At 42.7% G+C, this 17,052-nt stretch overlaps 2 protein-coding genes across 5 annotated transcripts in view; both read right to left on the bottom strand.

Moving 5' to 3' along the window:
* Positions 1 to 8,590, bottom strand: LOC123577452 (protein FAM24A-like). Of its 4 annotated transcripts, XR_006701849.1 has the most exons (5): positions 7,898 to 8,590; positions 6,005 to 6,372; positions 2,141 to 2,175; positions 1,299 to 1,419; positions 1 to 312 (listed from the first exon to the last, which is right to left on the bottom strand). XR_006701849.1 is itself a non-coding variant. In XM_045439764.1 (4 exons), the coding sequence occupies exons 1-4, from the start codon at positions 7,924 to 7,926 to the stop codon at positions 165 to 167; spliced, it is 333 nt and encodes a 110-aa protein (XP_045295720.1). In that variant the 5' UTR covers positions 7,927 to 8,223; the 3' UTR covers positions 1 to 164. The 4 variants fall into 4 exon arrangements, 1 of the variants encoding a protein (XP_045295720.1); XR_006701848.1 differs by lacking the exon at positions 7,898 to 8,590 and having other exon boundaries at positions 6,005 to 7,858; XR_006701850.1 differs by lacking the exons at positions 6,005 to 6,372; positions 7,898 to 8,590 and adding an exon at positions 2,303 to 2,627.
* Positions 8,591 to 8,713: 123 nt separating this feature from the next.
* LOC123577447 (ATPase PAAT-like) overlaps positions 8,714 to 17,052 on the bottom strand; it is a 14,260-nt gene continuing 5,921 nt past the window's right edge. The window contains exons 5-6 of the mRNA XM_045439760.1: positions 13,523 to 13,977; positions 8,714 to 10,063 (exon numbers count right to left, since the gene is read on the bottom strand). Coding sequence (XP_045295716.1) covers positions 9,829 to 10,063; positions 13,523 to 13,977 — 690 coding nt within the window. The 3' untranslated portion in view covers positions 8,714 to 9,828. The remainder of the gene's footprint in view (positions 10,064 to 13,522; positions 13,978 to 17,052) is intronic.

The following is a 17,052-nucleotide window of genomic DNA, read 5'->3' as shown; positions in this document are numbered from 1 at the left end:
TTATTTTTCTCTTGCATATTTATTCAAAAGTACATAAATATGTGGTACCTAACATGATGTAAACATGATTTGAACCTGACTTGAATAATGAATTCTACCAAGAAAGAAATACTGTGAGTGAAGATTTTTGTGCCAAGTCAAGGTCTTTTGGTTACGTCACAGAATCACGGTGGCAGGGGGTTCGAGTTGGCATTCAAGTTACATTCTTCACAACACCGGATGCTGGGATAGGACCCATTGGTGGAGTCTGTGGTCATCGTGACTGTGGCCTCATTATTATCGATGGTCAGAGCCAAATATGCCTTTGAACATCTTAAGAAAAGACATACACAGAGCATGAGATTAGAATTTTTCTTCTCCATCCATTTGTCACAATTATCGGGGGTACCTGGGAAGTTTAGGGCTGGAGCCAATCAAATACATGACACCAGCCCCAAACTAGAGTCCTCTGGCCCTGTCCCAAGTTCCTGTCTAACCCCCTCCTCTCTTAGGATTGTTAGAAACGTAAAATCAGGTTGCAGCAAATAAGGGAGAGTGAACTACAAGCGTGGATCCCCCAGCGGACCGCTGCAGGCCCAACAAGTGCAGAGCGTGATCGGGAAGGTGCCACAGAGGGCCACCCCCCAGGTTCTGGAATTTACCTTCTAGCTCACAGGCTTAACTTCCCTAGGATGGGAACAGCACTGCTTCTGAGGACCCATCTCTCCCCCATTGGAAGATTCCTCTCTCCCAAAGTTAGTTATCTTTAGTCTGATCTACACTCCCTTGTGTGGGTGTGCCCCAGAATCTTCATACAGCTCAGCTCCCCCACAATCCTACAGGCCCACCTCCTTGTCCCCTAGGCCAAGCACAGTGAATGAGACAACACAGTGAGAGGCCCCCCAACGCAGGTAAGAGAGTGAGAGAACACTGTGAGAGAGGTTCAGCCTATCCTCTGAGTGAGTCTAAGACCCAGACTTGTCAGAGCCTCCCCCACAGTCTGCAGTGTCTGGGACAGAGGGAGGGCCCGGCCAACGTGCTGAATAAACTGGCTGAGGGTCACACTGAGAGGGTAGGTGAAGCAAAGCAGCACCCAGCCACCCAGCCGAGAACGTTCTACTTATGAGCTCACAGCCCTAAGCCAGAAGGGGAAAAAAACCAAGGTTCTACACTCACCTGCCTTTGCCTTTTCCAACCCACTTGCCCTTCCTGGCCTCACCCAGGGTGGGGCCACAGGGCAAGGAATGACCTTGCTCAAGCAGAGAGCCCCAGGTATCCTATTTGAGGGGGTATTTTTCACTCTTACCCACATCACTCACTTCAGTGCGTTGGCTACTTTGTAGTAAAGACAGATGACAACAGCCATCAGCACAAATGTGACAATCAGTAAGCCGCCACCAAGGGCGATGATAATCTTGAGGTCAAGCATCTCACACACACCTGGGCAGAGAAGTGCGGGTGAGCAGCGAACGTGGCTTCCCTCCCCACACACCCACCTAGCACACACTTCCTTCGGCGGGGGAATCATGAGCCCCAAACCACAAAGCCTTACATGTGTAAAACATGCAGGAATCTTCCCGGGGAGGCCTAAGAGCACAGGCTGACCCAGAGGGGAAAGGGTTTATTTGTGGATGAAACGCAACTGAAATGCAAAGTCAAGAGAGAAGGGAATCAGGAGAGAAAACGGGAAGAATTTCTCCCTTTCACAGGCCCTCTCTTGAGCAGGTAGTTTTACTCCCAAACACCTGGGTCTCGTGAACTATATTCCCTGATAGAGTCAGGAGTGACCCCGTGCTGTTCATCAAGTTTAAAACTTGCCATTTCTGAGAATGACTAGGGAGAGGTCTGTTTTCTTTCTTCCCCAAATATCATGCTGTGCAATGCTGAGAATACGCAAACCCACACTGTAAATAATATGTTTTAAGGAGGAAAAGGTCTTAATTCTCCCACTCCGACGGTCATCTTACGGTTTAAGGAGATTCTAGGAGCCCTTGTCCCTCATTCTGTCTCTTGAGGACACCACAGGCCCTTTGGCCATTTTTTCTGCTAAATACTGCCAGGGAGAGGTGTCTGGGATCAGCAAGTTGCTTAACATTCTGAAATTGGGGAACAGGGAGGCAAGAAAGAAGCCTAAATAATTTTAAGTGCTGAGCATACTTACAACAATTAACCTGTCCAGATCTGGATGAAGGCCAACTAGTAAAAAAAAAAAAAAATTTTTTTAATTTAGGGAAGACGATATTTTATGAAACCTGTAACTTGAGAAAGAAGGATCGAATCATCCTTGCTAGGAGGAACTAAGATCCAAGGTTGAAGAACCCACTTTAGAAGCGCAGCCACCGTCCAGCCCCATGTCCTATGCCACAGGCATGTGACATCGACTCTCGGGATACCAGCTCTTCACGGAGTTCTGAATTCTGTTCCATGTGTGGGTACATGTTAGCACCCAGGAAATAGAAACACCATTTTGAGCCATTTAACTCTAAGTCTTTCCCTTTTCAGGTCTTACTTCCCTCACACTGATTTTCAGGATTTGACTGCTCCTCAAAAGCAGGTTTAAGATTTCAATTAAAAAAAAATAAAAAGATAGAAATACAGGGAGGCTTGGGGCACCTGGGTGGTTCAGTCGGTTAGATGTCTGACTCTTGATCTTGGCTCAGGTCATGATCTCACGGTTCATGGGATTGAGCCCCGAGTCAGGCTCTGTGCTGACAGTGTGGAGCCTGCTTAGCATTCTCTCTCTCCCCCTCTTTCTGCCCCTCCCCTGCTCGCACACAAGTGCACGCACACACAATCTCTCTCAAAATAAACAAACATTTTTTAAAAAAGATATGGGGAGGCTACAAATCTTTTTACACTTCAAAGTTCAGTTATAGAAGACTGGTTGACTTTATGCTATAGCTACACAATGAAATAACATAATGCCATTTACTAGGATTCAAGTATATGCTCATTGACATTGGAAGATGTTCACACTTGATTGATGAGATACAAGGGTCACAAAAATCAAAAGTTGAATAGGACATCTGTTTTAGTCAGCTGTGTATGACAGAGGCCCACAGCCAGCCAATCTAGTAACATTAAGAGGAGACTCTGGGTGCAGACAAGACGGCTTGGACTTGTTTCTCCCTGCCTCTCTATCTGAAGTATAACTGTAACCCCTGGAAAAAAACCAAGAGTCAAAGAAGAACTCTGCAAGTTGGAAAGAAGAAGGCCAACGGGGTAGGGACCCCGGGCCTGGAAGAGCAACACAACAGCGGAACAGAAACAGGTGATCCAGGCCGGTGTCTTCCAACTCCGAATCTGGCGACAGAAGGTGGCGCCAGTGGGTGTGCTGCTGTGGGATTTAATGCAAGACAAGCGAACATCCTCAAGCTAGCGCCGCCACAGTAGTAAGATGCGTGGTGTGGCAGCCCCAACTGACAGTAAAAGGTCAGGGGAAGTGACCTGCTTCCTCACTGGTCCCAAGACTCCGCTCTTCTGGGGGGACACTGGGATGGCCAGTTGACAGCCCAAAGGGGATCCACCATAAGAAGCATCTTTGTCCCTGTGGGCCAGATTCCCTTCTCCCACTTAGATCTACCAGATGGCGCTAGCCTGGGGAGTCTTCTGCCCCTTCTGGCAGCACTGTCAGGGACCTGGGGGCCCCAGTGACACTACAGAAACTGAACAGATCAAAACAGCACTGCAAAGCCTCTGGACATTAAATTGTCATTGGAACATCACCCCACAAAAGTAGAACAGGACCTGCATGCTAAATCTAAGCAGGGTGACTGCCTGATAAAATTAAAGATCTAAGTAGTACTTAGCCAAAACAGCCAGGATCAATGGAAAATCACCTGTAGGACCAAGAAACAGAGAAGTAACACCTGAATGAGAGAGGACCGTAAACTGATGCTATCAGCAAGATGAATCACATGTTGGAGTTATCCAAAAAGGATTTAAAGCAGACATCATAAAAAAGCTTCAACAATCAGTAACAAATCTTCTTGAAACAATCAAAATATAGAAATCTCAGCAAAGACATGGAAGTTATAACAAAAGAACTAGGTGGAAATTACAGAACTGAAATGTACATTAACAGAAATTCAAAAAAAAAAAAAGCAAAAAGCCTCACTGGATCGACTCACTAGCAGACGGAGATGCCAGGACCAAATCAGTGAACTTAGGACAGAGCAAGAAACGTACCCGGTCTGAATAAAAATTTGACAGAACCTCAGGGACCTGTAGGGCCATGACAAAAGATCCAAAATTTATGTCATCAGGGTCTCAGAAGGAGAGGAGAAAGGATGGGGCTGGGTTTCCAAAGAAATAATAGCTAAACACTTGTCAAATCTGGCAAAAGACAGATTCAAGAAGCTGAGAAAAGTCCAAACAGGATAAAGTCAAGAAAATCCATGGCAAGACACATTGTAATTAAACTTACAAAAACTAAAGACAGAGAAACAAACTTGAAAGCAGCGAGAAACAACACACTGCCTACAGGGGAACACACCAATTCAAACGATGGACTTCTCATCTGTAACCTCAGAAGCCAGACAGATGTAGCACGTGACATTTCTCAAGCACTGAGTGAGAAGAACTTCAAATTCTATACCCAGCAAAACTACCCTTAAGGAATGGACAGGGGGTAGGAGAGATGTTCTCAGATGAAGAAAAAGAATTTGTTCCAAACAGATCTACCCCTTAAAGAATGCTTAAGAGAAAAATAAAGTGAAAATCAGTGAGCAAGTGATGGGGATGGAGAGGGGTAATTTAGGGAGGATCATCAAGAAAGGCCTTTCTGAGGAGGTGATATTTCAGGAGAGGCCTGGAAAAAGGGAGAGGGCAAGCTGAGGAAGTGCATTCCAGGCAAAGAAAATACTGAGGACAGACTCCTGAGACTGTAATGGGTTTGGTGTGCTCAAGGAACAAGACAAAGGCTGTTGGGGTAGAGTGGGATGCGTGCAGGGGAGTGGCAGGAGGAGACCAGTTGGAAAGATTAGCCAAGGATACAATTTGGTGGGGGTTTAAAGCCCTAGTGAAAAGCCTAGACTTTTGCCAGTTATACAACATTTTTGCAGTGTGTCGGGGTTTTAGGAAGGAACCCATGTAAGCTGGCTACAGAGCCTGTGCTTTTAGACATAGACCAATGGTTCTCAAAATGAGCGGGCTTCCATGCCAGCTGGAGGGCTTCAGGAAATGCAACGGGTAGCCCCACCCTCAGAGTTTCTGATTCAGTATGAAGTGGGGTCCAAGAATCTGCATTTTAAGTAAGTTCCAAGGTAATGCTTGATGCTGTGGTTTCCTGAACTAGACTTGAGAACCACTGCTCAACATGATTGTGACTTCCCTTCTGCACTTAAGACATGATATAGAAGAGGGACTTCAAAATTGCCCGAAGAGTAATGATATTAAGAACCATGTGTGTCGGGGCACCTGGGTGGCTTAGTAGGTTAAGTGTCCAACTTTGGCTTAGGTCAAGATCTCACAGTTCATGGGTTTGAGCCCCGCGCTGAGCTCTGTGCTGACAGCTCGGAGCCTGGCGCCTGCTTCAGATTCTGTGTCTCCCTCTCTCTCTGCCCCTCCCCTGCTTGCACTCTCTCTCTCTCAAAATAAATAAACATTAACACACACACACACACACACACACACACACACACACACACACGTGTCATTCTTACTGTTTAAGAAGACAAAAAGAGAACACGGTAGAGAAAGGGAAAGAATAATTTAACATTTGCCATATAACATCTTCTATATACCAGGGGCGTCATGTTCGGAATATTATAAACCTTATCCCATAGCATGAAGGAGGCTGTGAGATCTCCCCTTTTACGGAAGAGAAAACAGGTCAAGAAAACGGCAGAATCACTCATCCAATGTTACACAGCAGGTGAGGGACTAAGGTGGAAGGAGACTTCAGATCTGCTCACCCTGGTGTATTTTCCTCTAAGCCATCTTGAAAATATGTCTTCCAAGGGCATTTGGAGAAACACTGTCAAAATGGTAGAAAACCATGTAAAAGGTGCTACGTTTGCTTTACCTTGACAGAGGTGGCCATTAAAGAAGAGCTGTTCCTTTTCACAGCCTTGGATTTCAAATGTCAAAGGGAATCAACTCGAAGTAGGAAGATCCCACCCCACAATCCACAAGGGCCTGGGGAACAGGAGAGGTAGATTCCAGGCCCATCTTCCTCCCATGACTTGTCAAAATTGTTGGCAAAGCCATTCAGCTCCCTGGACCCATTTCAAGACAGTGGGCGCTGTGTGGTTTGACAATGGTGGCGGTGGCGGCAGCTGCTAGTCTTTGAGACGTTTCAACGTAAACAGACACATTACGCGTTGTAAATTGCGATAACGTAAGCAGTCGGTCCCTCTGCTGGCGGCTCATCTCCAGCTACACGTGTACTCTCTTCACAGTTTTCATCCCCATGGAAAGTGTGAAAGTGCAAACATTAACATTTTTGATGGAAACTCTACCAACAGGTCTCTGCTAGGGAAAGTCTGCAGGAAAAATAACTACGCTCCATTTGAGTCATTTCATGGTTCAGAAATTCTGACTCTCAAGAAGTCAAAGTTGCCTGAATCTTGCCCTCCTTCTCTTCTGGAACCCCTGGTTCTCATTTAAACATAAACTTTCAGGAGCATCTCCTAGATACACAAGGCTAACACAGACACCTGCCCTGGGTGTTTGAAATCGTGAGTCTGTTTCTTCAGAGACAACCATTCATTAAAGCAGGGGTTCTCTGACTCGTGTGCATAAAAGTCACCCGGAGAGCTTGTGAGATCTAATTCCTGGGCCCCACCACAGATTCTGATTCACTGGTTCTGGCATGGAGCCCATGACTTTGCCTTTCTAACCAGCTCCCACACGAGGCAGATGGACGGGACTGATTGGATGGCTACGTGTTGAGGTGTACTATGTGACAGACTGAAGCAGACTCTCCAGGTTCAGCCTGTTTCATAATAACCCTGAGATCCTTTGAAATGCCTACTCCTCCCTGCAATGCCATCTCAGTCCCTGAAATGTCTGCTCCTCCCTCCGGTCTCATTCATAAGATCTGCATTGGGACTGGAGAAACTTCAAGTTTGACAGCTTCCCCAAGCGATTCTAACGAAGACTGGAGAGCAAATGATGAGAAATACGGACCTAATTTCTTAGGCAGTCAGATGTTACGTGGTTCTGCATTCACAGTACCCAGATTCCACTGCAACCCAAAGCAGAATGCCAAGAAACTCTGCAAGTGGGTTCAGGAGCAAAGCTCCACTCTGGTTTGCTTTCTGAGGCCCAGAGTTGAGGATGCCACCCTCCTCTTAAACTGAATCCTTGGTGTGGGCGGATCTCCAGAGTGGAGCAGTCAAGGCTCTCCGAAGCCAGACCCGGGCCACCTTTTCGGGCCTTACCTCTAGCCACTACCTGACCTGCATCCTAGGCTTCAGCCGACCTACACCATTTTACACCCCCCTAGAAGGAGCCTTCGGTGTTGGCTGTCTGCGTTTCACTTGTCCGGCTGCTTGCTTACTTACTGGGGAGGGGAAGGGAGGGACCGAGGGTGTCTTCACGAAGGCTGCATCCGAGCTGAGCTGTGAACCACAGTGTAGGGTAGGGAGAGGCGGGAAGCAGGGGAGGAGGGCTCCCGTCTGCTGGCACCAACAGTCTGAGGAGCCACGGGAGGGAAGGACAGTGGGGAACAGTAGGTCAGGCAGAGGTGGCTGATGAGGCTGGAAAGCTAGGCTGGGGCCAAATGAGGAGGAGCCTCAAACACTTGACTCTGCGGCCACACCTGAAGATGAGTGACAGGGCCGCAGCCCTGCACAGAAAAGACTGACAATCCAGTGATATGGGATGGAGACCTCAACGCACCCGCATGGGAGGAGGGAGATAGAAAAACACTCCAAGTGGTAAAAATGTGCAAATGAAAAGACATGACCCTCACCTTGATTTAGTTTCTTGATCACCACACATCCCCTGCAGCTACTTTAAACCGCAGCAGGCCTGTGAAGGTGCGTTTGCTCGTTCTGACTGCGCACATTTGGCTTTTACAGGTGGAGAAAAGTTACAAGGAGAAAAAGACTTCACAGAGACTTTGTAAATACTATGTATGGTCTCCTGCTTCTGTTGAGCAAATTCTGGCAGTATGTTCTTAGGAAATAACAATAAAGCAATTATTACAGAAAAACATACTCATGTACAGCAATTTACAAATATAAGAGAATCAGTATCTGTGAATATCTAATATATATATATACACATACATATATATATACATATGTATGTGTATATATATAGTGTAGCTTAGGCCTTCATTAACATGGAAAAACTGAGAAATGGAAAATCAGGAATTAAAGCTCTTCTAAATTACTTCTAGTACCATAATCATGAATATTGTATTATTGGAATCATTTTATAAGACATACTTGGTGTTCTAGTTGTAACTCTATTGAGATTTCCCAGCCAAAGAACAGAGCGCAACGATCAGAAGCTGCCTAATTGTTAACGAAAGGGTTTGGCTTTAAGTGACACACCCTTCTCCTGAGAGCAGGAAGAAATGCTGTTTGGGGCGCCTGGGTGGCTTAGTTGGTTAAGCCTCTGACTTCAGCTCAGGTCATGATCTCGCGGTTCATGAGTTCGAGCCCCGCATCGGGCTCTGCTGACAGCTCAGAGCCTGGAGCCTGCTTCAGATCCTGTGTCTCCCTCTGTCTCTGCTCCTCCTCTGCTCTGTCTCTCAAAAATTAATAAACATTAAAAGAAATTTTTCTTCAAGAAATGCTGTTTAATGGCTACATATGTAGTGATTAAATTAGGAAAAGCTTGATAAAAGTGGTACAGAGACCTCCTGTCACTGAGGTCAGAGTGAGTCGTACATGAACATTGTATTGGTTCTCACTATTTAAACAACTAAATTCACCAAAACGTTAAATGAGTATAAAACATCTTTTTCACCTAGAACAAATATTAGATGAAATGAAACTATTTCTATTTACTCAAGACAGTTTCCAGAGTAGACGCATTTATTTTTTAGATGCAAATATACCACCCCTCAAGACATATGAGATCATTGTCATTTCTGAAAATTACGTCTGCCAGAGAGAACCGCGAGCTCCTTGATTCATAGGCCTTAATCCTTCTGTGAGAGCCTCAGTGCTTCACGCTGGAAACATATCAGAGAAGGGCTCTGGAAAGAAGAACCACTATCAGCTCAGAAAACAAGAGTTCCTTATGCTTTCTGGGTTTAGTGAGATCAAACTCGTTTTCCACCAAACGCTAACCTAAAGTAATAATCTTAACAAAGGCCAGTTCTGATTTTTCTCTCCTATCCACATAGAGCTCCAACATGACAGAATGCAAAATTAATGGCCCCATGTAAACTAGTGTTGCAGAAACATCACATCTAATTTTTTATCTGAAATAAACAATATAAAATGTAATTATGTGATTGAAACTAAAGGTTGTGATTCTTAAGTACTCAGTTTTATAAAAAGAAAAATATATCAAATACTGTATTTTTTTCACACCCTTACAACATAAGGTTTTTGTATAAATTAAAACAGCACTTAAATCAAACACATATACAATACAGACTCATGAATTGCAATAGAAATCCTTGAAAAGTTTAAACACTTAAAAAAGTAAATAAAAGTAAACAATAAAAATACTGCAAATAATTTATAACCCTATCGTGTTGTTAAATCTTAGCGCCCAGTACCGGATGCACAGTAACAAGTAGAGCTAAAATGAACACTGAGGTCACCGCACGTAAGATGGTGATCCTCAAATGCCATTAAATACTTGCTTTGAACTTGTGGGGTTTTGGCTTTCTAATAAATACGTAATAAATAACTGTAGCGCACGGTCCGTGTCGAGCACTTATCTTTCTCCGTTTGAAAGTCTTTCCCCAGAGTCCCACTGTCGGAGGGCCATCCCGGCGGGTGGGGGGCAGGGACTCTGCAGCACGTCCATTAACAAAGCCATCTTTGTATCTATGTGCTTCTGCAGTTTATGTATCCGCTGATCAATGTAGTCCACAAGCTTCTTTTCCATCAGTTCCATATTTTTAGTAAGGACCTTTTCCAAGTAGGAGCACACAGGCTGCTCTTCTGTGCTACAATTAAAAAAAACAACAACAAAACACACACACACACACACACACACACACACACAAAATATAACAATGATTCCTGATGTCATCACAAAAGCAACCAAACTCTACTAAAAACAAGCAGCCAACACACATTGCCGAAATCTGCCTCCATAGCTGTGCTCTCTTCATACAACATATTTCCGGGTTCCAAAAATACACATGGAACAGGCAACCACAACCCTGAGTGCCCAAAGTATTCTGAATCTTTAATTCTTTAACCATCTAAGCATACATTTGAAGTGAGAATATAAAAATGAAGAGAATTTCTACACTCAAAGAACAAGTCTTTACAAAGGCTCTGATTTTAAGCTCCAAATCCGAACAGATACCGTCCGATTATTTAAGCTCTTCACATGTCTTCTAAGAACTTCCCTAAACAACCCTACAATTTAAAGTTTTGCCTTTTGTCACCATCTAAGTACCAGAAAGTTCTTTTCTAACCTAATGCGAAAACATGTAGAAATGAAATGTACTGGACTGGGCAAACAGAAATAAAAATAGTAAAAAGCACTCCAGTTCCTCAAGTTCACAACCAACAAACACTTCAGAGTGTGGTCCACAAAACCCTGGGGTCGCCATGACTTTTTCAGCTTCCATGAAGTCGCAACTATTTTTATCCTACTACTAAGATGTCATCTGAACTTTTCATCCTCAGATCCTCATGAAGGTACAGTGACATTTTCCAGAGGCCACATAAGGTATAATGTCACTGCTCTGATAATCAACACAAGTTGTGGTTGTGTATTCTTCTGTTTCTTAGACTTTCCTAAGGTAGTAAGCTTAGGGTATAAATATTTTTTTCAGAGATTAACTCAGTTTGCTCTTGGTACCTCTATGGTCTTACTAGCTATTGATGATATATACTATAATGCAACATACAGGAGAATGTGACCAAAAAAACTAACATTGATTTTATAAATTTAAAATAGTACCATCGTTATGAAACCTTTTTAGAAAATATATTTTTCATAAAAATTGTCATATTACTATAGAATGGGCTTATTATTTTTAAACAAATGAATTTTTTATATATTCTACATAAATAAAGGTTCTTCAGAGTCCTCAATATTTCAAAGCGTAAAGACCAAAAAGTTTGAGAACACCACTCTAGAATATAGGAGGGGGTTTTTTAAACTGTGTTTTGTTTTGTTTTGTTTTGTTTTTTTCCAAATAACTATAGATTTCACAGGAAGTTGTAAAGACACTGCCCTTCACCCACTGGTCCCAATGGTTACATCTCACCTAACAATGGCAGAATACAAAACCAGAAAACTCATGCTGGCACAGTGCACGTGAATGCCGTTCTATCACGTGTACACACATTCTCGTGAACACCAGCACAGTCAAGATGCACAACTATTCCTTAACTAATGATCACCGACCGTCACGCTGCTCCCTATTGTCACCTCCACTTCCCTCAGCCCCTCCATCGCCAACACCTGACAACCACCAATGTGGTCTCCACGTCTAAAATCTTATTTCGATAATGCCGTACAGATGTAATCATACAGCGTGTGGCCTCTTGAGATTCTCTTGTCACTCAGCGTAATGTCCCCAGGAGCCACCTTAGCTGTTACGTGTGTCAGTGGTTTGTTCCTTTTTATTGACTAGCAGCCTGTGATATGGATATGTCACAGTTTAACTGTTCATCTATTTTAAGACATTTTGCTTGTTTCCAGTTTTTGGCTATTACCTAGAAATAAAGCTTCCATGAACTGTGCACAGGTTTTTGTGTGGATGTAAGTTTCCATTTCTCTAGGAATAATGCTCAGGAGTAGGATTGCTGGGTCATGTAGTAACTGTTGTTTCCTTTTCAAGAAACTGCTACAGTATTTCTTATAGTGGCTGCGGCATTTTTACCCCCACTGGCAATGTAGAAGATCCAGTTTCTCCACATCCTCATCTGCATTTGGTCTTGTTACCATTTACTGTGTTTATTTTAGCTTTGGAGTAACCGTGTAGCAGCATCTTGCTGTGGTTCTAATATTCATTTTCCTAGTAGCCACAAAGTCAATGATGATCATCTTTTCACCTGCTATTTGACATGTGTATCCTTTCTAGGAAAATGGCTCTATGTCTGTTGCCACCTTCTGATTGAAGTTATTCTAATGTGAGTTTTGACAGCTATTTATTAAATATAAGTCAATTGTTAAACTTGTAATTTGCAAACATTTTCTCCCAGTCTGTAATTTGTATTTTATCCACTTATCTGGGTCTTTTATGGGCAGAATTTTTAAACTTTGATGGGATTCAAGAGATCAAAGTTCCAGGGGCGCCTGGGTGGCGCAGTCGGTTAAGCGTCTGACTTCAGCCAGGTCATGATCTCGCGGTCCGTGAGTTCGAGCCCCGCGTCGGGCTCTGGGCTGATGGCTCAGAGCCTGGAGCCTGTTTCCGATTCTGTGTCTCCCTCTCTCTCTGCCCCTCCCCCGTTCATGCTCTGTCTCTCTCTGTCCCAAAAATAAACGTTGAAAAAAAAAAAAAAAAAAAAAAAAAGAGATCAAAGTTTCCATGACTGTGATCTTCGTGTCATCTAAGGAGTCTTTCCCTGGTCTTAGGTCCCCAAGCTTTTCTCTTATATATTAAGAAAGTTTTATACCTTTATGTTTTGCTTTTATGTCCACGGTAATTTTCGTATAAGGCATTTAGGTCATGGTTCACTTTTTGCCCTTTGGATATCCCATTGCTCTCGCACCACGTTAAAAAAAAACAAAACAAAACAAAAACTATGCTTTTTCCACTGAATGGCTGTTGCACCTTTGTCAAAAATCAGTCAGCCATAATTGTTTAGGGGTACTTCTGTGTGCTCTATTCATTTTTTTATTTGAAAGCAAGAGAGAGAGCAAGGGAGAGGGAGAGAGGGGCAGAAGGAATGAGGGAGAGGGAGAGAGATAGGGGGTTGGGGAAGAGGGAGGGAGGGGGAGGGAGGAGGGAGAGGGGGAGGGGGATATACTACAAATAATTATTATCCAAATATATATAGTTTTGATTATTCCAAAATTAGCCCAGGTCAAACATGATCTACAAAGAAAATCTATTATAATGACATGCTTAACATACCGAGCTCAAGAACAGAAAAAGCATAAATAAATAAAAACACAATGTAAAGCTTATGAGTCTACAACTCCTTGGTACTCATTCAAACAACTTTCTACTCCAACCTCTCTGAGGTTATAATCCTTCCACAAAATCCCTGAGAAGTGCTCAAAACCTCCACTTTCAGGCACTTCTTTCAAAGCAACCAATTCTACTTTGTATAATAGTTATTCCTTGTAAGTGTGTTAATGGTAAAATGTGGAAACTCCTAAAATTATCTTTGGAAACACATTTTTAGGCAGTGTGCACGGAAAAAGTCTGTTTCCCTTCAGGCCATTCACACACCTACCTAATCTAAACCACATTTGTCTCAAAATAAATACTTACGCAACACCAGCAATGTCTTCACCAGCCTTAGGGACGGTTTCCTGCCACTTGGTGTTACGTCCCACGCGGAGATGGCTAACTTGACTACATAAACTCTGGAGAAAAGGCAGCAAGTCAGAGTTAGGTATATTCGAGTTGTCACTTGCTTTCTTTGGTAGGAGAGAAGAAACTGCATTTTTGAGGTCGTTCTCAAGAAGAACATGGCTTGGTGACACAGTTTTATACTCTTGGAGGCTCGTAGCCTTTCCGCCACCAGGTGGCTGCAGACTTTGATCGGTGCAAGCTTTCAAGTCTTCAGTCACGTTTCCAGAGGTCAAGCCGGTTCTGAAAGGAAAAGGTGTGGACGGGGACTTGTCTAAGGCCCCCGAAGTAGATGATGACTGCAGGTCAATCCCACGTCTGTAGCCAGGATTTCCCAAAACCGACTGAAGCTGCTCGCCAATGGGAATACGATTCTGAGCAAGGTAAAGAAATACACGTCTCTGTTAACAGTCATGACAGCTAACTTTGGGGGTAATGACTGTGAGGCAGGCAACGTGCATTCTTTCATTTGACCCTCAAAACGTCCACACGAAGCAGGCTACGATTACTACCCCCATATTGAGTGGAGGAGACCCAGGCTAAAGGTCACTTGTCTACGGTAACACAACTACTTAAGTGGCAGAACCGGGGCATGAACCTGGGCCACCTAACTCCACAGTCCAGGCTTTTAATGATTTCTCTGTAGTTTTTCCCTGAAGGAAATATTAAATATTAGCATGCTTGGTAAAACTGCATTAACATTCACATCTCCACTACAAAGGCCTCCTTAATTTATGGCGATAAAATATACTACTCAACTGAGTCAGAATAATTGATAATTTTCTTAGAGTTAAATATTGCCCTACTTTCCACATATGGCAAACTACTCATTTTTACTTAGCCATGTCTTTTGCAATGAGTTTTTCATGGAGGCCACAGAGTCACTTAAAATTAAATGTACTACATACTTTTGTGACCTTTTCAATGAATAAAATGAGCTACCTTTGGCTGTGTTTCTTTTCAGAATTTCCAGGAGAATAAGAGTTCTGTTTTGTGGCCTCAACCAACTGCCCATGCAGTATTATTTCCTGAGAAGATTCTGGCTTACTTTGAAGGGAAGGCTGTCATATCTCTGCTATGCTCTTCAATTTTTCCACAGGAGGAAAACATAACTGTTAAGACATAAGGCTCTATCCTAAAATCAAAATAATAGAACTGTATGATAGGTTCTTATCAGGATATATCACCCCATAGATCCTGCTGTTTAAGAGTTTGTGAGAGAAAGACATCTGGGTGGGTCTGACTCCTGATTAAGTGTCTGACTCCTGATTTTGGCTAAGGTCATGATCTCACATTTTGTGGGTTCAAGCCCTGTATCAGGCTCTACACTGAGTGCTGACAGTGCAGAGCCTGCTTGGGATTTTCTCTCTCCTCTCTCTCTGCCCCTCGCTCCCCTTGTCTCTCTCACAAATAAACAAATAAACATTAAAAAAAAAAAAAAAAAAAAAAAGAAGGAGGGGCACCTGACTGGCTCAGTCGGTTGAGTCCGACTTTGGCTCAGGTCATGATCTCACAGTTCATGGGTTCGAGCCCCCCATCGGGTTCTGTGCCAACAGCTCAGATGGAGCCTGGAGGTTGCTTTGATTCTGTGTCTCCCTCTCTCTCTGCCCTCCCCGGCTTGTGCTCTGTTTCTGTCTCTCAAAACTAACCGTTAAAAAAAAATTTTTAAAAAGTCCAATGTAAATGTATTCGCTACACAAATTTTCATTTTCTGTTATTTCTTAATATTCGGATCATAAGAAAATCATTGCTTTTTAGTCATTTTTTTCCCTCAGATCAGGGCTCTTTGGGTGATTTTTTTTTCTCTGTATGAAGTATCAAGATATTCACAGGTCAGTCTATATGTCACTAGAGTAAATGAACAAACCTCAGGTGCCTGGTGGCTGTTCTACTTCTTTTTTTTTTAATGTTTATTTATTTATTTTGAGAGAGAGAGAGAGAGAGAGAGGGCTCATGTGTGAGCAGGGGAGGGGCAGAGAGAGAGAAGGAGAGAGAGGGTGAGAGAGGGAGAGAGAATCCCAAGCAGGCTCCACACTCTCAGCGCAGAGCCCTCCTTGGGGCTCAAACTCACTAACTGTGAGATCATGACCTGAGCCAAAATCCAAGAGCCAGATGCTTAACTGACTGAGCCACCCAAGCGCCCCTTCTTCTACTTCATGTCAGTTTGTTCAATTCTTATTTTTACTTGTCCTATCATATATTATTTTGAAGTCACATTAAGTCCTTTTGAAAGTGAACAGCTAAATACATATTAAATAATCTAAAGAACTCACTCTGCCAAAATAATTCCACTTTGAAGAATCTACCCTAAGGAGATATTGGAACAATTTACAAAAATAGACATTCAAATTCCTTCTATGTGTTGCTACTCATGCTACCAAAAAAAAAAAAAAAAAAAAAAAAAAATCTAAAAAGCTTAAAATATTCATGAATCAACGACTGGTTACATTGGTTACATACCACAGAATATCCATAAAATCACAGAGATATTGCTTTATTGCTTAATAAGAGGTCCATGATATCCTGTTAAATGGAAAATTTTACTGAGCAACATGTACAGTATAAAAGCATTTACATAAAATTGTGCCCGTATACTTACACATGAATACATAAAGAGCTATGTATACGTGCGGGTATATGTAATTTCATCCACATGCGTGTGTATACACACACACGGATTTCTGAAAAATAGTTTTCTCTCTATGTTGCGGGACTTATAAAAGTATGAATTTTCTATAACTTTTATATTATAAAAACCTCCAAGATGTATCACTTTTCATACTCAGAAAAAAATAAAATTATAAAGTCATTTTTATTTTAAAGGGGAAAAAGTCCCATAATATAAATCCTGAACAATTTAATGTTTTCTCCAAGAAAATGGGGCATAGCCTTTCATTCAGGTAACTTTAAACAACTGCTGTATGTTAGGTACTTTGATACAGAATTCCTACTTGGTTATTCTAAATTACTAGAGCAAAAAATAAATCAAAGCTAGTATATCTGAACTTCAAATACAAGAAAATAAGGAATAACTTTAACATTTACTGTGATAAAACAAAAGTCTGTATTGTCACATCAGACCTGCATGACTCGTGAGTGTTAACCTTTAATAAAGCTTTCAAGGAAACAAGCAATCCCCAAGGCACGGGTGAAGCAGGGGGAGGTCTAGGATTCTGACACAGCACCCCACGTCCTTCCTTTCCCCTTCAGGACAGGCCCAGGCCCAGGCCCAGTCCAAATTGACATATGAAGGCTGTAAACAGTGTGTGGCTGACCACTTTCGTAGCAGGCATGAAACATCCCCATTTTATGCTAGGATAATCACATGGTTCATGTGGCATTTTCCAAGAAGCCATGCCTTAGATTCCAGAGATTTCTGGTTTGTTAACAGTAATCAGTCCTAGACAATCAGGATCCACTCCACAAATACGGATTCTCCCACATTAGGA

The sequence above is a fragment of the Leopardus geoffroyi genome, chromosome D2 (assembly GCF_018350155.1).
Source record: "Leopardus geoffroyi isolate Oge1 chromosome D2, O.geoffroyi_Oge1_pat1.0, whole genome shotgun sequence".
NCBI lineage: Eukaryota > Metazoa > Chordata > Mammalia > Carnivora > Felidae > Leopardus > Leopardus geoffroyi.
Note: the sequence above shows the minus strand (reverse complement) of the source record. Positions and strands in the feature narration are given on the sequence as shown.